The sequence below is a fragment of the Osmerus eperlanus genome, chromosome 11 (genome assembly GCF_963692335.1).
Source record: "Osmerus eperlanus chromosome 11, fOsmEpe2.1, whole genome shotgun sequence".
In the NCBI taxonomy this organism is placed as follows: domain Eukaryota; kingdom Metazoa; phylum Chordata; class Actinopteri; order Osmeriformes; family Osmeridae; genus Osmerus; species Osmerus eperlanus.
Genome location: NC_085028.1, coordinates 18069108 through 18094324, shown reverse-complemented (window position 1 = coordinate 18094324; position 25217 = coordinate 18069108). Strand labels below are relative to the sequence as shown.

At 46.2% G+C, this 25217-nt stretch overlaps 2 protein-coding genes and 1 pseudogene across 7 annotated transcripts; 2 read left to right on the top strand and 1 right to left on the bottom strand.

Moving 5' to 3' along the window:
• LOC134028921 (syntaxin-1A-like) overlaps positions 1–1002 on the top strand; it is an 8348-nt pseudogene extending 7346 nt beyond the window's left edge.
• An 8013-nt stretch (positions 1003–9015) lies between these two features.
• On the bottom strand, positions 9016–16463 carry LOC134028796 (caspase a-like). Of its 5 annotated transcripts, XM_062472614.1 has the most exons (9): positions 16346–16463; positions 15617–15721; positions 15035–15307; positions 14759–14904; positions 14246–14419; positions 12333–12573; positions 11827–11946; positions 11599–11708; positions 9016–9761 (listed from the first exon to the last, which is right to left on the bottom strand). In XM_062472614.1, the coding sequence occupies exons 2-9, from the start codon at positions 15621–15623 to the stop codon at positions 9660–9662; spliced, it is 1173 nt and encodes a 390-aa protein (XP_062328598.1). In that variant the 5' UTR covers positions 15624–15721; positions 16346–16463; the 3' UTR covers positions 9016–9659. The 5 variants fall into 5 exon arrangements, with proteins under 5 accessions (XP_062328598.1, XP_062328602.1, XP_062328597.1 ...); XM_062472618.1 differs by lacking the exon at positions 15617–15721 and having other exon boundaries at positions 16291–16456; XM_062472613.1 differs by having other exon boundaries at positions 15617–16452.
• Positions 16464–18252: 1789 nt separating this feature from the next.
• rabgef1l (RAB guanine nucleotide exchange factor (GEF) 1, like) lies at positions 18253–25016 on the top strand. Of its 2 annotated transcripts, none has more exons than XM_062472608.1 (9): positions 18253–18409; positions 19220–19446; positions 19619–19803; positions 19960–20132; positions 20334–20415; positions 20593–20725; positions 21183–21274; positions 21674–21930; positions 22987–25016. In XM_062472608.1, exons 2-9 carry the CDS (start codon positions 19268–19270, stop codon positions 23470–23472), a joined length of 1587 nt encoding a protein of 528 aa, XP_062328592.1. In that variant the 5' UTR covers positions 18253–18409; positions 19220–19267; the 3' UTR covers positions 23473–25016. The 2 variants fall into 2 exon arrangements, with proteins under 2 accessions (XP_062328592.1, XP_062328591.1); XM_062472607.1 differs by having other exon boundaries at positions 19162–19446.
• The last annotated feature ends 201 nt before the right edge of the window (positions 25017–25217 follow it).

The window sequence follows — 25217 nt, the reverse complement described above, 5'->3', positions numbered from 1 at the left end:
CCTCCACCCCCCACCTGCCCCCTCCCCATGCACCCTCCACCTGCCCCCTCCCCATGCCCCCCTCCACCCCCCACCTGCCCCCTCCCCATGCACCCCCCACCTGCCCCCTCCCCATGCCCCCCTCCACCCCCCACCTGCCCCCTCCCCATGCACCCCCCACCTGCCCCCTCCCCATGCCCCCCTCCACCCCCCACCTGCCCCCTCCCCATGCACCCCCCACCTGCCCCCTCCCCATGCACCCCCCACCTGCCCCCTCCCCATGCACCCTCCACCCCCCACCTGCCCCCTCCCCATGCACCCCCCACCTGCCCCCTCCCCATGCACCCTCCACCCCCCACCTGCCCCCTCCCCATGCACCCCCCACCTGCCCCCTCCCCATGCCCCCTCCACCCCCCACCTGCCCCCTCCCCATGCACCCTCCACCCCCCACCTGCCCCCTCCCCATGCACCCCCCACCTGCCCCCTCCCCATGCACCCTCCACCCCCCACCTGCCCCCTCCCCATGCACCCCCCACCTGCCCCCTCCCCATGCCCCCTCCACCCCCCACCTGCCCCCTCCCCAGGGGGAGATGATAGACCGTGTAGAGTATAATGTGGAGCACTCTGTGGACTATGTGGAGAGGGCCGTGTCTGACACCAAGAAGGCTGTCAAATACCAGAGTAAGGCCAGGAGGGTGAGTCTCTCTCACACACACACACACACATGAACACACACACACATAAACTCACACACATGAACACACACCTGTGCTGCAGGTGAGGTGATGAATGTGAAGCATGCTGTAGTGGCCTGTGTTTCTGGTGTCTGTCAGCAGAAAGATCAATCAGCATGTTTGGTCAAATCCCCCAAAACCTGGTGGAGCAACTCTGACACCTTTTGGTAGATAGTTGCGTTGCCACGGGAATGTCCCAGTTCTACTGTATCCGAGGCGTTACCGTTACCAAGGCGTCTGTCCAGGAAGCCTCTAATCATGGAGGTTTCTGGAAGGATTGACCACCCTTTTATTCAGTCTGTTCCTGTTCCTCCACTGCTAGGATCTCTCTTACTCTTTCATTTATCCTTTTCCCCCTTTCCTCTCTCTCTCTCTCACTCTCTATCTCTCTCTCTCTCCCTCTCTCTCTTTCTGTCTTTTTCTTTCTGTCTCTCTTTCCTGTCTACTTTTTCTCTACTGCTTCTCTCTCTCTCTCTCTCTCTCCCTCTCTCTCTTTCTCCCTTTCTTTCCCTATCTCTCCCTCTCTTTCCCTCTCTCTCCCTCCCACTCAGACATTCATTCACCCCCTCCTTCCTTCTTCCCCTCTCCCCATCCCCTCATCAGAAGATGATCCTGATCGTGGTGTGCATCTTCATCTCCCTGATCCTCATCATCTCCCTGGCTGTGGGGCTCAGTTAGGTGCCCTGACACCTCCAGGCCTCCAGGGGGCTCCACCACAGTCTGAGGGGAGTCCTGCCTGATCTACCACTGAGCTACACATCTCCTTAGTAGTGCATGTTGACAATACAGCAGAAGATCAAGGATCAACAGTGCATGGTTCTAACAGAATTGTGGTTGTCAGGATCAAGGAACAGCCTGTGTTTACCAGACACCTTCAAAGCTGCCACATAGACATGCTCTGCTCGGCTCTGACAGAGCTTGAGACTAGTTACTGGGAAATGGGATTTGTTGTGTTAGTGCTGCTGGTGTCACTTCCTGTCAGGTGATTTGCATGTTTGTGGAATGCTGCATGCTGGCATGATGACACTTTTTACACATCAATATAAAGACTATAGATTAGAAGATATGTTTTTTATTTTATTTGTCATCTGCAACCAAACTGTATAATTCAAAGTAAAAGAGGATGTGTGGCATCGGAGACTGTAGTGAGCCAGATCTGTCATGGATGCTGTGCAGTTTCTAACCGCTTGTTCTCTAACATGGGTTTCTCCTTCTTCTCATGCTGCCTGGGAACTCATGATCTCACTTCCTCTGCACTCATAATCTCACTTCCTTTGCAGAAAAAAATCCTGATCCTGATTTGCTGTGTGGTCTTAGTGGTTGTGATAGCTTCCACAGTGGGTGGGACCCTAGCCTGAAGCATGCTTATAGCAAACTAGATCTTTCTACATCAAACACATCTGTAATCATACACACACACATCCACACAGTCACATGCTCACACATACACACGCGAAACACATCTGTACATGTACACACACACAAAAACATCAACACGTTTATTATTTCTTGTGAATTCCAGTTTCCTGTGCAACCTGTTTTTAGTGCATTGTTATACGGCAGTGATGTCTCTAAATGCTCGGTGCAACAATGTATTTCTCTGAATCAGGGGCGCAGGTTTGTTTTCTAATGTGGGTGGGACAGCTTTTTTAAATAACTGAGGCCATTATATATTACTTTCTTTAAAAGTGAGTGGGACAGATTGGACCTTTTCAAGAAGTTGGAGTTTAGTTTTTTGGAAGAGATTAGTATCCAGTTCCTTCAGCCATACATGGCCTTTCAGGAGTTTCCCCTTTTCTCAGGACCATGTCGAAGATTTCACGGGCCTTGTCTCTCTTCATGGGAAACTTCTCCAGCACCTCCTCTCTCTCGCCAGCGTGAAGCATTCTCCTCTCCAGAAGTTCATCAGTAGTTCTTTCAGAAGGACTTCCGCCACTCCCTGAGTGAACGTTCTGCGTAGCTTGGCTTCTTGTCTCGCGCCAGGTTAGACAGAGATGCGTAGCTTGGCTTCTTGTCTCGCGCCAGGTTAGACAGAGATGCGTAGCTTGGCTTCTTGTCTCGCGCCAGGTTAGACAGAAGACAGAGATATTAAATGTTCGATTTAGAGATAGATGTTGTATTTCTCACACGTTTCTTTAGAGGTACATTAAAAGGGTAGCTAACCTGCAGGATTTTTTGCACCTTTGATAATGACGATGGGTAAATCTACATAACCAGTTGGCGAAAGAACTGTCCACTTTATTGACACTCTTCAAAAATCCCAAAGTCACCTGTATAATAAACCTAGGGGTATTGCCATCAAGCACAAACGTGAAAAATAACTTATACACCACTCATTTATTTCAAAGTTGTTAACCACTAGGAGCAAAACAAAACAGGTTTACATCCACCAAAATAACACTTTTGCACAAATCTGTTGGAATCAGGACAAGGATTGGTGAGTTTTACCCAGGCCCGTAAAGATTACCCCCGCAGCAAATTTTATCCAATTTGAATTACATGAGATGTCTTATTGTCTTGTCTGTGTTTCCAGAGTTGATATAAAAATAAAGGAAAGTATATTTAATTATGCTTTCTTTGTTAGCTAGGTAAGTGACATGACGAAGTAGGTCAGATGGTCACACAGACCGGCGAGCCCGCTGCAAATAGGTAGCTAACTGTAGCGTAGCGTAGGAAAAATGAAACGCACATTTAAAAGCGGTGTCCAAAAGCGGCATTCAAAACAGAAAATTTCTGAATTAAATGCCAAACTTCCCAAAATTACAAATGTCTTTTTCGACCAGCCGGTGAAGGATGCACTCATCTGCCAGAAGAGAGACAGTACTGTTTGCTATAGCTAACATTACTGTACCACGTAGCTAACGTTAGCCTATACTTTGACAGCTGTACTTCTCTGTCTGTGTTGTGCTTCCTAGCGTTAACAGAGCCTCCTTTCCAAGAGCCAGGAAAATTAGCCTTGCTCCTTTATTGACTTCCTATCAAGCTGACAACATTGAAATGGAGTGAAACTACAAAAAAAAGAGAAAGTAGAAAAAGTGCTTAATTATAAAATATATTAGCCTACATTTACATTTAGTCATTTAGCAGACGCTCTTATCCAGAGCGACTTACAGTAAATACAGGGACATTCTCCCCCGAGGCAAGTAGGGTGAAGTGCCTTGCCCAAGGACACAACGTCAGTCAGCATGACCGGGAATCGAACTGGCAACCTTCGGATTACTAGCCCGATTCCCTCACCACTTAGCCACCTGACTCCCTACATAGCTGACATTATTAGCAAACATGATAACGTATGCGACAGTAGTATCAGGGGGCTCTCAGGCTTATTCTGCGGGGGGGCCTCATGTGTTTCCGTTATGGGCCTGGTTTTACCAGAGAGGTTTGACAGAATGTTTTTATTTTGGATTTCAGTTTCACTTTCAGCTCAGCTTGATAAAAGTGTAAAATAAAGATGATGGAAAACATATGTCTGTGTATACAGTACACACTGTATGTTCAAAAATATGATATATCTCCTTTTACCAGGTCATTACCAGATTCATTATAAAACTGACCACATTCACTTTAGGTTTTTATTAAAGAAGCTGAGAAGCTTTGAAAGAAAAGGTCATGTGACATTCTGTTCATGATGATGCTATGTCTTACAAAGCACAACATACTGCCCCTTTATGCTGGCTACATCTGGTCTGAAGCATAGGATGCTGGATACTAAAGAGCATAAAAGCAGGAATTAAAGAAGACAGAGAATTAAAGTACATGTTGCCCATTATCACCTTGCATGAGTAAAGTACTTCATTGTTCCATAATAAAGGAAAATCCCATTGTTGTACATGTGCTGCATTAAGGGTATATATAATGTATCTAAAATACATTTGATACATTTTAGTGTGGGTGTCATTGTGAGATTATAACTGAGTGGTAAAACATTGGACTGCGTGTGTGTGTGTGCCTGCGTGTGTGTGTGCCTGCGTGTGTGTCTGCATGTGTGTGTGTGTGTGTGCCTGAGTGTGTGTCTGCATGTGTGTGTGTCTGCATGTGTGTGTCTGCATGTGTTTGTGTGCCCACAACTTTGGGGGGGCATGAGTGCCAATGACTTGTTTTATGAAAGTGTTGACAATGTAGCTGAAGGTAAGCTTTAATCACTGAGCATGCTGTGTGCTGTCAAGATGGCTGCCTCCATTGGTCTGGTTGTCCTGGTCTGGGACTCTGGTTCCAGTATTTAATGTCTCTATAACACCCCGTTGTGAGCTTTAAGAAACAGTGTGTCTTACTGGGCTATTTATTGTGTTTGGACACATGATTGTACATGAGAAAACTTGGCCCATGATCATGTTTGCTGAATGTTATGACTGAAAGCAGAACACAACCACGCTGCCGGGAACTGAGCTGTCACGTTTGTGATGCAATATTTTTGTTGGTTCCTTTACGTTTTTGTAACTTAAACTTTTTAAGACATTAAGGTTTTTGTGCAAATTATTCTCCCATTAAAGGTAATGGTAAATCCTTTCAAATCATTAAAAAGCTTCCTCCTCTTTCAAACGTAACTACTTCAGCATACTTTCAGCTAGAGACACCATTCAACCTTTAAAATGTTCACAAGACATTCAGCTATTCCCAAATGATTCAGCTTTTTCAAATATTCAGCCAATTTTGAATTATGACAGTTTGAAATACATTAAAATGTTTGCTCCTTCTTGATTTTTATGAATGAGCAGCAAGCAGAGTGGCACACTCTGCTGGCTGCTCTTTTTCTGATATTCAACTAAATTGTCAAACAAATTCCTCTAACGTTCATATAGCTTAACGTACAGAAACAAGTTATACCTTAAAATGTAGGAAAAATTGTCCTCTTTCAGCCAATGTAACTATGAGCCTTGAAGCGAGAGCAGCCTTTCAAATTCTCTCACTAACTTCAATGGAGAGGTTGGTCAAATCCGTCAGAGAAAGCAGGAAGGAAGACGATTTCGAAACTGCCGGTAGAGACATATTTCTGACCGCACATACATATAAAGGACATCTCTAGTTTCGGCAGAGTCTTGGGTCTCGGAAAATATCCTAATTTTATTGATTGGACGTGTAGTTTTGCGTCTAGGTCAACTTGTTTGAGGTGTGGATGCTAGGTAAATGTTCGTTTTTCTCTCTGCCTAGCTCGTTAGCTATCACAGCTGCGCCATCACCGTGGCAACCAAACAAACAAGCACCAGGAAAGCAAAAGGAACACGTTTTTGAAACTGCAGGTAGAGTCGTATTTCTGACTGCACAGACATATAAAGAATATCTCTGGTTTCGGCAGAGTCTTGGGTCTCGGAAAATATCCTTATATTTTGGATTGGACGTACAGTTTTGCGTCTAGGTTATCTTGTTTGAGGTGTGGATTCTAGCTACATTTCTCTTATTCTCTGCTCTCAGCGCGTTAGCAATCATAGCTGCACCATCACCGTAACGACAGACACGCACCACTCAGTCTCTCACACAGGTGATTGGTACGTTTACTTGACCATGAGAAACACGATTACTAGCAATTGTCGGTTTATGCCAATAATACGATTACTCCGTTTACATGTGTAATTAGTTATGCGATTACTCAATAAACACGTCTACATGATTCTTTTTTATTAATCGCTGTATGCTCCACGGACAAAACTTGCACCATCATCCTTCTGCAACAAAGTGTCGCCGTGTCTTCCTGTATCGGTCCTACTGCTGTATGTTTCATTCCATCAACACATTGAATCCAACTAAGAAAGCCGAGTAAACGCATAGGCTACATCTGCTACTGCTAATACTATCCCAACTATAATTTAATCTGTTAAAACGATAATATTCTTGTTACGACTAGCTAGCCTACTTCTTCTTCTGTTTAACAGTTCAGCTTTCAGCTTCTCCCACATTGTAGGCTATTTTAGCTCTTAGCTTTGTTAAGATGATGCAGTTCAGCTTCCACACTGCCTCTTGTGTGACTCACACATTTTTGAAAATCATTTCAGCTTGCGGGTATTTTCTCATTTCTCACTTTTATACTTTTATACTATTAAGGTTTTTGTGCAAATTATTCTCCCTTTTAAAGTAATGGTAAATCCTTTCAAATCATGGTTGGAATGCTACTCCAGCCCCTTTCAAAAATACCTTTCGGTTGCTTTGAAGCTTCAGCTTATAACTTTCTACTAAATTTTCACTATTTTCAGCTTTTTTTAGCATGGTTAGCTATCCCCATTCAGGTTTTCAGCATTCTCACTGCTGTTTCGCAGGAACAGCCGTTTCTAGTTATTATTCTTTTTGCCCCCCTAAAACTCAGTCAATATTTGGCCTACATGGACAAAGTAGGTGTCAAAAGTTTCGTCTTGGTAGCGATTGAGTTGCTTCTATTGGAATTTACGTTCCGTTGCATGGTTTAGGCTGAAGTTAAGTTTTTGTGGCGAAAAGTGAAGCTAACGGTGGCTAATTTGCTAGCCACAGTCACTGACGTTACTAACGTCACGAAAACACGCGTGACTACCTTTGGCAGAACATTCGTTTCGCATCTGTTAACTTGGGGGATAGCTAGGCTAACTATAGCTTTACTGCAAGGCAGCTGCAGAAACGCCACAAGCAAAGAGGCCAGGGTGATAACTATTTACTCATTTTACTTTGTGATATGACACACAATTGTGATGTGTAATGTACAATATAAGCTGATATTATTAAGGAAGTACATCTACTTTCGGAAACAGTAGTCTACTATTTCACTGAAGTATTAGCATCATGACGTTAGCCTGTGTTGCCCGGGCAACACATACTACAGTGGTCTATGATGTATCTGTTTTCAATCGTTAAAATAAACATTCCTCACATATACATTTTCGTTGTAGGATTTATTATGACATTAGATTACAAGTAAACGATTTGTGGGTGAAATTATCATTACCTGTGGTTTCAATCCAGTGTATCACTGCAACGCTGTAGCCTACGCGAGACACTACAAAAACATCTACACAGCTGTAGGAAGTCAAACGGCGACAGAACATGTTCGGCACTCCCCTTACTTAAATCAAAAGTCTATCTAACTACTAACCTGAACTTCATTGCCACAGCCTAAACTTTGTCAATCTGTTCATGAAAATAATTAATTTCAGCCTAAACCGTACAACGGAACGTTAAATCCAATTCAACCAACGCAATCGCTACCAAGACGAACACAGCAGTAGTCTACAGTACTAGTACTGTACCGTAGTAGTACAATTTACCGGGGCAGCTTCTCCACACAGGGCTATATCTCCACACAGGGCTATATCGCATTTTGCTTTGTTACTGACAATGATCGCTACCAGTGAGCTTTTTATGAATGAGCGATTTTCCACTAAATAAATGTCAAGCTTATTTACGTTTTGGGGTGCATATTTTCAGTTAGCAGATGGTACTGTTTGAATCGCGATTCCATCTTCTACTGCCGGTAACGTCGTAGAATAATCTTCAAAGGGGGTTCTTTATTAATGAATGAATGCAATGAGTAGGCTAAATGCATGAAAATATCACGAGAAGGGAAAAACTTAAAAGGACGTTTAAGTCATAGAGATTAGGTCAATTTGTACACCGGTCTGCCAAATTTATTCGTTTTGATTCAACGATGAGGCTGCCTCTTGCAGGGGAAATGAGAAGACATCCATTTCATTCTACACTTCACTCGTATTTTCAGTTGTAAATGAGCAGCAAAAAAAATGCTTTTAAATCTATGTAATATTTATAAATAATAAGTATGCATTTTTATATAAAATACAGAAATATCAGTTGTAAAAATGTCATTAAAAAACGGACCCCTGTGCAACCGACGCAAGCAAGCACACCCTACAATTTCCTCTCTAGTTACATAATACTATCTGGCGGTTTAGTTGGGTGTACCTCTCTAGTTCTTAGTTGCATTAGTCTCCCGGGAGTATGGCAGTGTGCACTCATGATTCTATGGAACATAAATTTTGTAGCCTAGCCTACGTGTCATATCTGCTCATGGAGACTCTGTATTTGAATGTTCTCAGAAACCTGGTGGATACACCGGAATTACAGGTTAGAAACACAAAGTATGTATTTCATAACACGCCCCCGCCATTTTTTTTGAAGAGATTACGATCCAGTTCTTTCAGCAGACCATAGTCTGCTGAAAGAACTCCTGCGAGGCGATCGCCTCGCAGGAGTTGAAGATTTCCCGGGCCTTGTTTCTACATAACCAATTGGCGAAAGAACTGTCCACTTTATTGACACTCTTCAAAAATACCACAGTCACCTGTAAGATTAACCTAGGGGTATTGCCAGCAAGCACAAACTTGAAAAATAACTTATACACCACTCATTTATTTCAAAGTTGTTAACCACTAGGAGCAAAACAAAACAGGTTTACGCATACGGTATATGCAGACAGGTTATGTCTGTGTATACAGTACACTGTATGTTAAAAAATATGATATATCCCTTTTACCAGGTCATTACCAGATTCATTATAAAACTGACCACATTCACTTGAGGTTTGGTAAAGAAGCTGAGAAGCTTTGAAAGAAAAGGTCATGTGACATTCTGTTCATGATGATGCTATGTCTTACAAAGCACAACATCCTGCCCCTTTATGCTGGCTACATCTGGTCTGAAGCATAGGATGCTGGATACTAAAGAGCATAAAAGAGCATAAAGAAGACAGAGAATTAAAGTACATGTTGCCCATTATCACCTTGCATGAGTAAAGTACTGTAAATGTAAAAATGACTAAATGTAAATATATTGTTCCATAATAAAGGAAAATCCCATTGTTGTACATGTGCTGCATTAAAGGTATATATAATGTATCTAAAATACATTTAGTGTGAGTGTGATTGTGAGATTATAACTGAGTGGTAAAACTTTGGACTGCAGATCAAGAGGTCACAGGTTCAAATCCCCCCGTGACTGTGATGCGCTGTCAGAGGCCTGGGCTGTGATGCGCTGTCAGAGGCCTGGGAACAGGTAGAATTCCTTCACCAGAGTGCATCTATCGATGGAGGGCATCTGACATTTACCATGTTCTTTTGCTTCAAATCGTCTCATAACCTTCAGGATTAAAACAGGAAGACATTAGGTTAGAGGTAAAACTGCCACCGATGTTACATGTTCATTAAAACAGATCTGGACAATGCTTTACATGAAGGTTACATTAACAACCATGTAGCCACATAGCAACACTTTGTGAAAGTTCATAGCAACACCCGTAGTAAGAACACTGTAGTTGCATAGGAACTGCTGTGTAATTAAATGGTATTAAATGTTAGTATCGTGGTAACAGTCACATCACAAAAGGTTAACTAGAGAACCGTACTGAGGGGAATTCATTCCTTTCAAGTTTTATTGTCAGGTGCAAAGAACAACACAAGGTCAGACTGAAATTCTTGGGACAAGACAACGCAAGCAACCTAGCATAACATATAAGTACTAAGAACATAAATTCCTGAAGTCGATCGCTCTATCCAGTCACCACTCCAACCACTTTGGGGGGTGGAGAGATAAACAATCTAGGCCCACTGTCTACACAGTTCCCTGCTTCCCTGCTCTCACTCTCTTGCCTGACATGGGAAAGCTCAAGGGTACGTGTGGGTTTAAGACAAAGCAGACGTCCCATGGAGAAGATGTTAGACTAGGAGAAGGTGTTAGACTAAGAGAAGGTGTTAGACTAAGAGAAGATGTTAGACTAGAAGAAGATGTTAGACTAGGAGAAGGTGTTAGACTAAGAGAAGATGTTAGACTAAGAGAAGGTGTTAGACTAGGAGAAGGTGTTAGACTAAGAGAAGGTGTTAGACTAGGAGAAGATGTTAGACTAGAAGAAGATGTTAGACTAGAAGAAGATGTTAGACTAGGAGAAGGTGTTAGACTAAGAGAAGGTGTTAGACTAGGAGAAGGTGTTAGACTAGGAGAAGGTGTTAGACTAGGAGAAGGTGTTAGACTAGGAGAAGATGTTAGACTAGAAGAAGATGTTAGACTAGGAGAAGGTGTTAGACTAAGAGAAGATGTTAGACTAGGAGAAGGTGTTAGACTAAGAGAAGGTGTTAGACTAAGAGAAGGTGTTAGACTAGGAGAAGGTGTTAGACTAAGAGAAGATGTTAGACTAGAAGAAGATGTTAGACTAGGAGAAGGTGTTAGACTAAGAGAAGATGTTAGACTAGAAGAAGGTGTTAGACTAAGAGAAGGTGTTAGACTAAGAGAAGGTGTTAGACTAGGAGAAGGTGTTAGACTAAGAGAAGGTGTTAGACTAGGAGAAGGTGCAACCCGATATTCTGTGTGGACAGGATCTGTTTCCTGTTGGTCACTAGCTGTCTGAGTTTTCTCTCATTTCCTGAAACCAGATGTTTTATGTTTGTATTTCCAGCCCTGTGAAAACGGGTGCTTGTTTCAGTCGGGAATCAAATGCGGAGCTAGGCGCTGACTTCAAACGCTCCCGTGTTTGATCCGATTCAAACGCTCCGATTCAAACGCTCCCGTGTTTGATCCGATTCAAACGCTCCCGTGTTTGATCCGATTCAAACGCTCCCGTGTTTGATCCGATTCAAACGCTCCCGTGTTTGATCCGATTCAAACGCTCCCGTGTTTGATCCGATTCAAACGCTCCCGTGTTTGATCCGATCTGCAGATGTTTTGTGTGTACATTTACATTTAGTCATTTAGCAGACGCCCTTATCCAGAGCGACTTACAGTAATTACAGGGACATTCCCCGAGGCAAGTAGGGTGAAGTGCCTTGCCCAAGGACACAACGTCATTTGTCACGGCCGGGAATCGAACCAGCAACCTTCTGATTACTAGCCCGATTCTTTAACCGCTCAGCCACCTGACTCCCTATTGTCTAATGTTTGAGTGTTATAGACGATTGATTCCCAGAACTTCCACCATGATACTTACCCTGGTGAACAATTCAGAGATGTGTTTATCACAGGCGTATGTGTTGAAAGTCTCCACGATATACTGGATCATTAAGGAGCCCTTTTCCTTGTGTCTGAAGGACACGGTATCTGAGGACCATGGAAGACAGAGCAGACCGACTTACTTCCTGCCTGCAGAACTGTAAAGGCATTACTGGTTACATAGTCTGCAGAGAGGAACTAGAAACATGAAGAAGGAGGTGTGGACCTGGGGTGCTGGACAAGATGGAGATGAAATCCTTTTCTTTGTGTTCCTTAATAGAGTCCTCCTCCAGGTCATGACCAGACACAGGCACCGTGTCTGAGACCATCACAGAGCCCTCTTTCTCTGGAAGATTGTAAAAAACATTTTCAGAGTGGGCTGTTTTAAGGGGACAAGATAAGTCAAGCCATCGTGCTACTGTGGCCATGTAGATCAGTATACAATCACAGTGATTGTGCTGTTTCTACAGAGGAGAGATGACAGTTTGTGTTGAGGAATGACCAGACTAACGCACCAATTACACTTCTTGGGTTTCTAGTTCAAGTCATGCAAATAATCACGGCCAAGGCAAGAGGGAATACAGACCTTTTCTTGACTGATCACTAAAATACTGTTAGAACTATGCACTTCAGATCCTTGATTTTCTACTGTGCTTTCTACATGCAATATTCATATGTTGCTTAGGATGAAAGCGTGTGAGAAGTGACAGCGTGAGACGAGGCGACACCAACCTCCTCGACAGGCCTGGATGATGATGACCTTAGGTTTGTTCCGCAGGTCTTTGCAGTGCTTCGTGTTCAGGTGTGTGAAAATGTTGTCGACAGGAAACACGTCTGGTTGACCCGCATCCTCGTCATGGTTGACCCCCAGGATCTGCCCCAGCTTCCCGTGGGACATGATGACCACGAAGGTGCTGTCTGCTGTGGTGTGCTCCATGCGCTGGGAGAACTTCCTGACCGCATCGTCCATTTGCTGCGGGGAGCACACACCCTGGAGCTCACTACACACACCCTGGTGCTCACTACACACACCCTGGAGCTCACTACACACCCTGGAGCTCACTACACACCCCGGAGCTCACTACACACCCCGGAGCTCACTACACACCCTGGAGCTCACTACACACCCCGGAGCTCACTACACACACCCTGGTGCTCACTACACACCCTGGAGCTCACTACACACCCTGGAGCTCACTACACACCCTGGAGCTCACTACACACCCTGGAGCTCACTACACACCCTGGAGCTCACTACACACCCTGGAGCTCACTACACACCCTGGAGCTCACTACACACCCTGGAGCTCACTACACACCCTGGAGCTCACTACACACCCTGGAGCTCACTACACACCCTGGAGCTCACTACACACACCCTGGAGCTCACTACACACACCCTGGAGCTCACTACACACCCTGGAGCTCACTACACACCCTGGAGCTCACTACACACACCCTGGTGCTCACTACACACCCTGGAGCTCACTACACACCCTGGAGCTCACTACACACCCTGGAGCTCACTACACACACCCTGGAGCTCACTACACACACCCTGGAGCTCACTACACACACCCTGGAGCTCACTACACACCCTGGAGCTCACTACACACACCCTGGAGCGCACTACACACACCCTGGAGCTCACTACACACCCTGGTGCTCACTACACACCCTGGAGCTCACTACACACACCCTGGAGCTCACTACACACACCCTGGAGCTCACTACACACCCTGGAGCTCACTACACACCCTGGAGCTCACTACACACCCTGGAGCTCACTACACACACCCTGGAGCTCACTACACACACCCTGGAGCGCACTACACACACCCTGGAGCTCACTACACACACCCTGGAGCTCACTACACACACCCTGGAGCTCACTACACACACCCTGGAGCTCACTACACACCCTGGAGCTCACTACACACCCTGGAGCTCACTACACACACCCTGGAGCTCACTACACACCCTGGAGCTCACTACACACACCCTGGAGCTCACTACACACCCTGGAGCTCACTACACACCCTGGAGCTCACTACACACCCTGGAGCTTACTACACACCCTGGAGCTCACTACACACACCCTGGAGCTCACTACACACCCTGGAGCTCACTACACACCCTGGAGCTCACTACACACCCTGGAGCTTACTACACACCCTGGAGCTCACTACACACACCCTGGTGCTCACTACACACCCTGGAGCTCACTACACACACCCTGGAGCTCACTACACACCCTGGAGCTCACTACACACACCCTGGAGCTCACTACACACACCCTGGAGCTCACTACACACCCTGGAGCTCACTACACACCCTGGAGCTCACTACACACCCTGGAGCTCACTACACACCCTGGAGCTCACTACACACACCCTGGAGCTCACTACACACCCTGGAGCTCACTACACACCCTGGAGCTCACTACACACACCCTGGAGCTCACTACACACCCTGGAGCTCACTACACACACCCTGGAGCTCACTACACACCCTGGAGCTCACTACACACACCCTGGTGCTCACTACACACCCTGGAGCTCACTACACACCCTGGAGCTCACTACACACACCCTTTTTTTGGTTTTGTCATCAACCTTTTTAACTGTGTTTTAACTCCACAGTACCTGGCCTGAGAGGTTCCTGAGCTTGACCACCTGGTAGCCCAGCCCTCGGAGCAGAACCTCCATGTTCTCCTCGTCCCTCTCAGCACCGCGCCTCAGCAGGTCCTCAGCTGCAAACTGGATGTTGGTGATGAGCAGAGCCAGGCGAGTGCAATCACGCGGGTCCTTATGGTATATCTGACAGAACACAGCAACGCTTTCAGATGACGGACCACTGATGTGACCAACGACATCATGGAAAGTATTATTACATATTCCGTTTAAGACTACACTGACCATTGGTAAAAGGTTAAAAGGTAGTAGATAAGGTAAATTATATACAACACATTTCTAACAGTATTTCTACAAGTCTGATTTGTAGTTTAAAGTTCTGCAAAGTAAGTTTTGTGTAACCATACATAACAGTTACACAAAATCTCCTAACTAAAGAGACTTGTCTACTTGAAAAGATACTGCATTTATTTAGACAAGATGTTCAACCCAGTCATCTAGAATACTGGTGAGTCATGTTCCAACCTCTTTGCTCTGAAGTATGTCAGCTTTGAACTTCTCCAAGCTGGGAATTAGGACAGACGACAGTGGGCGAGCCTGAGACTGGGGCTGAGGCTGGGGATGAGGCTGGGCCTGAGGCTGGGCCTGAGGCTGGGGCTTAGGCTGGGGCGCTGAGTGGAAAACAAAGTTTTGTGTTTGTGTTGTGCACGTACCAAATGTACAGATTTCAGACAGAATTTCGGGAATGGGAAAATATTCGATTAAATATGCCTATTGAGTTTGGAAGTTTGCTTAACTCACCTGGTTGGACTTGAGACAAACCCAGTTCAGCGTGTAGGAGTTCATCTCTACCACATATAAAATCTATCATTTGGTTGCTGGCATGATCTCCTTTTTTCCTGACTATGTCGATAAGGCAGCGCGCCTGGTCCCGCCTTCCACAATTGTCTTCCAGTATCTCCTCAGATTCTCCCTGGTTCAACACCCTGGCCTCCAGAAGGTCATCCAGGAGACTTCTGGTTAAAGCCTTGGACACTTTTTCTATGAACCTGGTTCGAACCCTGCTAAGCTCCGCTGGAAAAGACGATGTTCATACTAAACATAGAATCTTAATACGGAAGTAGGTAGCATACTTTTTGGCCATGCAAAGGATAACTATTCGTCCAAATTGTATATCGATGCTCTTTTTTATACGATACCATTTTTCTACCCATTTACTTTTCTATTGTCAACACAGTCTCGGCTATAATGATCTGTTCTCTGAAGTCATTGCCTAGGTCTTATGTAGGCTACACCACCGGTTAACGAAGGCATGCCCAACCAATTGCTGTTCCAGTGTTTCAGATCATAGCATACATCGAAATGTACAAAATACAGGCTTACCTGCCATTTTCTAGACCTGTTTTATCACGTAGGTTGTTATGCACATGTCACAAATGTCACAAGTCTTCTTACGATTCTTCCTTCATACGGAGCCTGTCTGACTTCCTATATCACACATCGGATTGGTCCATTAGCGAGAGGTATTTTATGGAATTTAATCTTTGGACTCTTTGACAAGGTGTCATAAAATGTTTAGGCTACACTCAATATGCAACATGCCATTCTTAATTTTTTTAAATTTAGTTTAGCCTACATTTTATTTCGGCAAACGATTTCATCTGAAGTGACAGCCAATAGGTCTACGAGTACATTTAGAAAGTGGGGCAGTAAATCAAGAATCAGAAGTGAGAAGTTCGAATCCTATTTCAGTGTTCTGAGTCAAGGAAAGGTCTGTAGATGTAACCTACCCGGTGACTGCCTACTGTTGCGCTCTAAGTAGCCTACCGGGTGAGAGCAGGAAAGAGTCGACTAAATAAACGAGACATGTTGTCCGAATTACTGTTGGATATCTAACTTAAAAACCAACTTTACCACAATGGCACGCTGCAAAATATCCACGCCTCGGATAAGGCGCGGTGCAACAAGACCATTTCAAATAGGCTATAAACATTTCATAGAGAACTGCTAGGTAGACCAAACCGGACGCTGTATTCAGAGTTGAGTAAAAAACATACTTGCAGTTCTTCACATAGGCTAACGGATATTTGTTGATATTATTATTATACATACTTTCGTTCTTAGTTTTATTAGTCTCCGGGGAGTATGGCAGTGCACTCATGATTCTATGGAACAGAAGTTTTGTAGCCTAGCCTACGTGTCATATCTGCTCATGGAGACTCTGTATTATAATGTTCTCAGAAGCCTGGTGAATACAGTGACGTAAACACAAGACGGGTCTTTTTCATAATAACACCGATGGAACCTAGAATTTATAGTTAATTGGGTGTGCTCAAGCCTTCGGCGAGAGCACAACCTTGGTTTTCTCACATATATATTTATTTATTATTTATTGTTTATTTTCGCCCCCCTAAAACTCAGTCAATATTTGGCCTACATACACAACGGCGGTGTCAAAAGGTTCGTCTTGGTAGCGATTGCGTTGCTTCTATTGGAATTTACGTTCCGTTGCATGGTTTGGGCTTAAGTTAAGTTTTTGTGGCGAAAAGTGAAGCTAACGGTGGCTAATTTGCTAGCCACAGTCACTGACGTTACTAACGTCACTACGTCACTAACGTCACGAAAACACGCGTGACTACCTTTGGCAGAACATTCGTTTCGCATCTGTTAACTTGGGGGATAGCTAGGCTAACTATAGCTTTACTGCAAGGCAGCTGCAGGAACGCCACAAGCAAAGAGGCCAGGGTGACTATTTACTGATTTTACTTTGTGATGTGAAACACAATTCTGAAATGTATTGTACAATATTAGCTGATATTATTAAGGAAGTAGGCCCACATCTACTTTCGGAAACGGTAGTCTACTATTTCACTGAAGCATTAGCATGACATTAGCCTCTGTTGCCCGGGCAACACATACTAGTGGTCTATGATGCATCTGTTTTCAATCGTTAAAATAAACATTCCTCACAAATACATTTTCGTTGTAGGATATATTATGACATTACATTACAAGTAAACGATTTGTTGGTGAAATTATCATTACCTGTGGTTTCAAACCAGTGTTGCTCACTGCAACGCTGTAGCTTACGCGAGACACTACAAAAACATCTACACAGCTGTTTAGGAAGTCAAACGGCGACAGAACATGTTCGGCACTCCCCTTACTTAAATCAAAAGTCTTTCAATAGGTGAAACTATCTGACTACTAACCTGAACTTCATTGCCACAGCCTAAACTTTGTCAATCTGTTCATGAAAATAATTAATTTCAGCCTAAACCGTACATCGGAACGTTAAATCCAATTCAAACAACGCAATCGCTACTGTACCAAGACGAACACAGCAGTAGTCTAGTACTGTACCGTAGTAGTACAATTTACCGGGGCAGCTTCTCCACACAGGGCTATATCGCATTTTGCGTTGTTACTGACAATGATCGCTACCAGCGAGCTTTTTATGAATGAGCGATTTTCCACTAAATAAATGTCAAGCTTATTTACGTTTTGGGGGGCATATTTTCAGTTAGCAGATGGTACTGTTTGAATCGCGATTCCATCTTCTACTGCCGGTAACGTCCTAGAATAATCTTCAAAGGGGGTTCTTTATTAATGAATGAATGCAATGAGTAGGCTAAATGCATGAAAATATCACGAGAAGGGAACAACTTAAAATGACGTTTAAGTCATTTCCCCTGCCTCTTGCAGGGGAAATGAGAAGACATCTATTTCATTCTACACTTCACTCGTATTTTCAGCTGTAAATGAGCAGCAAAAAAAATGCTTTTAAATCTATGTTATCTTTATAAATAATAAATATGCATTTTTATATAAAATACAGAAATATCAGTTGTAAAAATGTCATTAAAAGACGGACCCCTGTGCAACCGACGCAAGCAAGCACACCCTACAATTTCCTCTCTAGTTACATAATACTATCTGGCGGTTTAGTTGGGTGTAGTAGCGTCAGTGGGGCGGTTGAAGGAGCTCTTGAATTGTAAGATCACAGATAACAACACGGAAGTAAGTTTCACACCAGCCAACTACGTCAACAAACTCACTGACAGGCTGGCTGGACGACCTAGCTAGCAGGTTAGCTTTCCAATGAGGGTGTGTGAGAGGACATCCTTACAACGCAAATACAAAACATCTTCGCAAGCTTTAGCTTGTTTGTGAAAGGTAAGCGGAGTTTTAACGCGATGTTTGTCATATTTGGCGACGTGTTGAGCCTGTACGCTATGATGCTAGCCTGATCGACACTAGTTAGCTAAACCAGATAGCTGGCTAGGTAAGTAGAGTAAGGCCTTGTCACCAGACAAGTGTCATCTAATCATGTTTCTAACGTGAGATAATATGCTAGTGTAATTTATTAGCCAGTTATATCTAACTAGATGTGTGTAACAAACTACAGTTAGCGTTATCTTATTTACACAGCTAGCTACACTAGTCTACAGTAGTTGTCTGAGAAGCCATGTTTAGTTGAGGGTTACATAGTGCATAGCAAGCTTGGAAGCCTTTCGGGCTATACCTCTGTTAGGGTTAGCTAGGTATGTTTGCAGTACCCTGGATGGTTGTATTTGGTAGATTAGGACAAAGGCTTTTGTGTGATAGTTTGTCCCTGAGAAGTGGAGAGACGCTGCTCATCTTCTGCGACAAATCAATATCTCACAGATCACGTGCCTCCCACGGCCAGTGTTCTTGGACAGATAATTCACCTTGCTGTTGTAGTTAGATTCCATATTTAGATCTGTGTCAGTCTGTCCCTATGACAAGGCACTTGTATAAGAATCTACGGTTACAATCATGGGGGCCATCATTATGACTATTCCACTCCAGACATCAGATTGTAGTCTATATAACAATACTATCGTATCAAAGCGACCTACGGGGGGATTCAAGCCTGCGACTTCTTGGTCTTTCTCTTACCCCAGAGCTACAACCACCCCTGTACCCACATCCCATAATATCTCTTCACCATGTGGTCAACAGCATTCCCAGCCGAGCGGCCTGAGGCCAGGCAGCCTGTCGCCAGGGGAGATGAGCACGCGGTCAGAACGCAGAGGCATCCACGTGGACCAGTCGGACCTGCTGTGTAGTAAGGGATGCGGTTTCTACGGCAACACGGCCTGGCATGGGCTGTGCTCCAAGTGCTGGAGGGAGGAGTATCAACAGTCCAGGCAGACCCAGATCCAGGAGGACTGGGCACTGGCTGAACGGTGTGTGTGTCTATGCAGGCCTACCTGCCAGTGTGCGTTTGCATGTGTGTTTGTGTGTGTGTATCTCTCTGTCTGTACTCTCTGTACATGTATGTGTTTATCTCTGCATGTGAATGTGTGTGTCTGTGTGTGTGTGTTACCTAGTTGTGACAGCAACATGCTCCTCCTCCAGGCTGCAGAGGGAGGAGGAGACGGCGTACGCAAGCAGCCAGCAGGGGGCACTGTCTCAGCCAGCCGGCGGCAGCGCCCCCTTCAGCAGGTTCCAGGAGAGGAAGACCAAGGAGAGGTCAAGCAAGGTCAACACTGTCACCAAGTTCTTCACTTCCTCAGCTAAAACACCTCAGAAGAAGAACAAGGGTACTGAGGATCCAAATATAAGCTAATACTGTCACACCAAGAAACTACATGTTTTTGTTAAGAGGTTTTTGAATCCACGGTGACATACACAGGGGGGATTCGAACCAGCTTCTCTCTCTGACCCTCTGACCTCTGTGTGACCTTTGACCTTCCCAGAGCCAGGGTCAGGAGAGGTCCAATCCGGTGCCAGCCCCTCCCCTGGCCGCCAGCCACGCCCGGATACGGACCACGCCACCAGACACTTCATCGACTTCCTGAAGACTCTGAAACCTGGCAGGGAGATCTTCAAACAGTGCAGGTCCTTCACTGAGACCATGGTCTACAAGAGGGTCAGTCACCGAAGGGGGGAGGGTGGGGGGGGGGAGGGAGGGGGGGGTGGAGGGGGGGCGGGGTGTGTGTGTGTGAGAGTGAATTAGTGTGTGAAAGAGAGTTTGTGTGTGAGAGTGTGTGTGTGAGAGTGAATTAGTGTGTGAGAGAGAGAGTTTGTGTGTGTATGTGTGGTGAGACTAATCCTAACCGTGGGTCTCTAGGACCTGGGAGCTGAGGAGCTGTCGGAGTGTGTCCAGGACTTCTACCAGAGCCTCTCTGATCGTCTGCACACCCACTTCAAAGGTAGCCTCCCAGGTCCTAGAGCCCGCTGCTAAAGTCCCCTTCTCTTCACCGTGTGTGAGTGTGATAGCTGGAGAGGGGGAGAGAGAGAGAGAGATGATGTTTAGCGTGTGTATGTTCTGACTCCAAGCTTCTGGAGAGAGTGTGTGTGTGAGAGCTGAGCTGTGTGTTGTGCTGCAGGCTCGTCAGAGCGGGTGGAGTGTGTGATGGATGAAGTGGAGCGCTACATGATGACACGTCTCTACGAGGAAGTCTTCTGTCCTGAGAACACTGACGACGAGAAGAAAGACCTGGACACCCAGAAGAGGATCAGGTGGGAGCACACACACTCACTCACACTCACACTCACACACACACACACACACACACACACACACACACACACAGACTCACACACAGACTCACACACACACATACGGACGCATACACACACTCTCACACAGGGACTCACACGCACACACACACAGACGCACACACACGGACGCTGTCATAGAATGTTAGGACATATTTACTAGTCGAATTACACAATACCGCTAGAATTTTCTGTGACAACGCTTACACACACACAGACACACACACACTCACACACAGACACACACACTCACACACAGGGACACACACACACACTCACACACACACACTCACACACAGGGACACACACTCACACACGGACACACACACACTCACACACGCGATGCAGGAGTCATGCCAGTACTAGTAAAGAGATGATTGTGTTGTGATGACGTGTTGTGTGGGCCTGGTTCTGTCAGAGCCCTGCACTGGGTGACCCTGGACATGCTGTGTGTCCCAGTGGACCAGGACATCCCGGAGGTGTCTGACAACGTGGTCAAAGCCATCACAGGTGACATGCTGCCAGTTCACCAGTAAACATGACAGATACACCTTATAGATTTACCTAGTTCTGGGCTAAGCTAACACAGGAGCACTTCTGGGTTGGATAAGCCAACTGCTAGAGTAGCCTGGCTAAGCTAACGACTGGGCTAGCCTGGCTAAGCTAACGACTGGGCTAGCCTGGCTAAGCTAAAGGCTGGGCTAGCCTGGCTAAGCTAAAGGCTGGGCTAGCCTGGCTAAGCTAAAGGCTGGGCTAGCCTGGCTAAGCTAAAGGCTGGGCTAGCCTGGCTAAGCTAAAGGCTGGGCTAGCCTGGCTAAGCTAAAGGCTGGGCTAGCCTGGCTAAGCTACCTGCATCATGGTTGAAGTGGCGTGTTGTGGAGGGTATAACCTTCCTGCCTGCCTCCCCAGACATGATAGAGATGGACTCGAGGCGCGTTCCCCGGGACAAGCTGAGCTGCATCACGCGCTGCAGCAAACACATCTTCAGCGCCATCAAGACCACCAAGAAGGAGGCGGCCTCCGCAGACGACTTCCTCCCCACCCTCATCTATGTGGTGCTGAAGGCCAACCCCCCGCGCCTGCAGTCCAACATCCAGTACATCACCCGCTACTGCAACCCAAGCAGACTGATGACCGGGGAGGACGGATACTACTTTACTAACCTGGTGAGACTGGTTAGATATACTACTGCACTAACCTGGGGAGACTGGTTAGATATACTACTGCACTAAGCTGGTGAGACTGGTTAGATATACTACTGCACTAACCTGGGGAGACTGGTTAGATATACTACTGCACTAACCTGGTGAGACTGGTTAGATATACTACTGCACTAACATGGTGAGACTGGTTAGATATACTACTGCACTAACCTGGTGAGACTGGTTAGATATACTACTGCACTAACATGGTGAGACTGGTTAGATATACTACTGCACTAACATGGTGAGACTGGTTAGATATACTACTGCACTAACCTGGTGAGACTGGTTAGATATACTACTGCACTAACCTGGTGAGACTGGTTAGATATACTACTGCACTAACATGGTGAGACTGGTTAGATATACTACTGCACTAACCTGGTGAGACTGGTTAGATATACTACTGCACTAACATGGTGAGACTGGTTAGATATACTACTGCACTAACATGGTGAGACTGGTTAGATATACTACTGCACTAACCTGGTGAGACTGGTTAGATATACTACTGCACTAACCTGGTGAGACTGGTTAGATATACTACTGCACTAACATGGTGAGACTGGTTAGATATACTACTGCACTAACATGGTGAGACTGGTTAGATATACTACTGCACTAACCTGGTGAGACTGGTTAGATATACTGCTGCACTAACCTGGTGAGACTGGTTAGATATACTACTGCACTAACCTGGTGAGACTGGTTAGATATACTACTGCACTAACATGGTGAGACTGGTTAGATATACTACTGCACTAACCTGGTGAGACTGGTTAGATATACTGCTGCACTAACCTGGTGAGACTGGTTAGATATACTGCTGCACTAACATGGTGAGACTGGGCTAGCTGGGAAACACATAGAGGATTGGACCAACACACATTCATCTCACACCATTTATACTTTTTTGTCCCCTCTCTCTCCCTCCCCCTCTCTCTCCCCCCCCCCCTCCCACCCCTCCTCTCCCCCCCTTCCCCTCCCTCCCCTCCTCTCCCCCCTCCCTCTCCTCAACAGTGCTGTGCAGTGGCCTTCATAGAGAAGCTTGATGCTCAGTCTCTGAACCTGAGCCCTGAGGAGTTTGACCTCCACATGTCAGGCCAGGCCCCCCCCCAGCGCCCCCCCGGCCCCCCGGCCTCCTCCTCCCTCAGCCAGGTGCGGGAGCGTCTGGACCTGCTGTCGGGGCTGGGGGTGAGGCAGGAGCGCGTCATGGAGGGGGCACGCCGCCTGGAGAGCGATCTGATCGACTGGACTGACGCCGTGGAGCACACAGTGCAGGGAGCCCTGGAGAGGCTGGGCTCCCCCCTCCCTCCCCCCTCCGCCCCCCTCCCTCCCCCCTCCGCCGCCCTCCCTCCCCCCTCCGCCCCCCTCCCTCCCCCCTCCGCCGCCCTCCCTCCCCCCTCCGCCGCCCTCCCTCCCCCCTCCTCCTCTGCCATCGACTCTGATAACGTTGAGGGTGACCTCCTGCCCCCGCCCCTCTTGCCTCAGGTGTTTGCAGGCTGACCTCTGACCTCCATAGCCCTTAGAGACTGAATCCTCTCTGTGCACACACAACCCCCCACCCTTCTAGCCACACTACCCCCCACCCCCTTAGATAAATATTATAACCCCCTCTAGCACCCCCCCCCCCAGTTACCCCAAGTTGCACACGCATGTCCTGATTTTTAGAACATTTGGCACATGTCACATGTGGCTGCCGACAGGAAGAAGGCGGGGCTTTCCAACGTTTGGGCTTTATTGTGTTTTGACTTCCTGATGCACCTGGAGACTGGTTGGGCTGGGACTTCCTGATGCACCTGGAGACTGGTTGGGCTGGGACTTCCTGATGCACCTGGAGACTGGTTGAGCTGGGACTTCCTGATGCACCTGGAGACTGGTTGGGCTGGGACTTCCTGATGCACCTGGAGACTGGTTGGGCTGGGACTTCCTGATGCACCTGGAGACTGGTTGGGCTGGGACTTCCTGATGCACCTGGAGACTGGTTGAGCTGGGACTTCCTGATGCACCTGGAGACTGGTTGGGCTGGGACTTCCTGATGCACCTGGAGACTGGTTGGGCTGGGACTTCCTGATGCACCTGGAGACTGGTTGAGCTGGGACTTCCTGATGCACCTGGAGACTGGTTGGGCTGGGACTTCCTGATGCACCTGGAGACTGGTTGGGCTGGGACTTCCTGATGCACCTGGAGACTGGTTGGGCTGGGACTTCCTGATGCACCTGGAGACTGGTTGGGCTGGGACTTCCTGATGCACCTCGAGACTGTCTGGGTTGGGATTGATGGAGCTCTGCTAACTTTGACCCCCATTTATTATGAATCTTAATGTTTGTTTGTATTAAATATTCCCTCTAGTACGCTCCAGCGGGTTCAGTTAAATAATGTTACTACCTAAAGCTTTGAAATGTAACCAGCACTTTAAAGTTAGGAAAATCTCAAAGTTGACTGTTTTATTAGTGTTCTAACAAATTGAGGGTGTGTGTGAGTGTGTGTGGCCTGCACAGTGTTGTAATGTGTCAGTAACAGAACATCAAACCCTTCAACAGCAGAACAGGACAAGCAGCAATAAATCACAGCATAAAGGTGTTCTGAGTTTAGAGATGAAGACTGAGGTCCCCACCGTGTCTCATACCAACACAGGTGCTGGCTCAACCTCATTCTGCCAAAAAAAACAATAATCGGGTACCACGTTATACAATGATCAGGTATCTTTGGGTTGTTTCATGTTGGAGTGAGAAACTTGATGCCGTGTAAATGTAACTTATTGTCAAGTTGTTTATGGATTCCAGAGGTTTGTGAGCATTAAACAAACCAGACCCAGCATTGTCCTGCATTCTCCTTCCAGCTCCTGGTCCAGCACGGTAACCATGGCGATGGCATCTGCATAGTTCTGGAAGTCCTACACCTGGGGCGATAGGTAAAGCTCAGTGGTTAGATGGTTTTGACTGCAGATGGAGAGATTGCAGGATCAGATCCTCCTGTCTTGAGCGTCCGCTGATGGAACACATTCTTGTTCTATTATGATATCCTGACGAGGCTGAAGTGCTCACACATTAACACGCTGTTTCTTGCAGAACAGAATATCAAACAAGGTTCCCCAGTAGCTCACCTAATAAGTGTCCTATCATTCAGGCAGAGGCCTCACAACAGAGGCCTGGGATTGATCTGGCCTTGACCCTTTGCTGCATGTCTCCCCATGCCTCTCCCCCAGTCTTTCCTGTCACACTTCACTTACAAACTGTCTAATAAAGCAC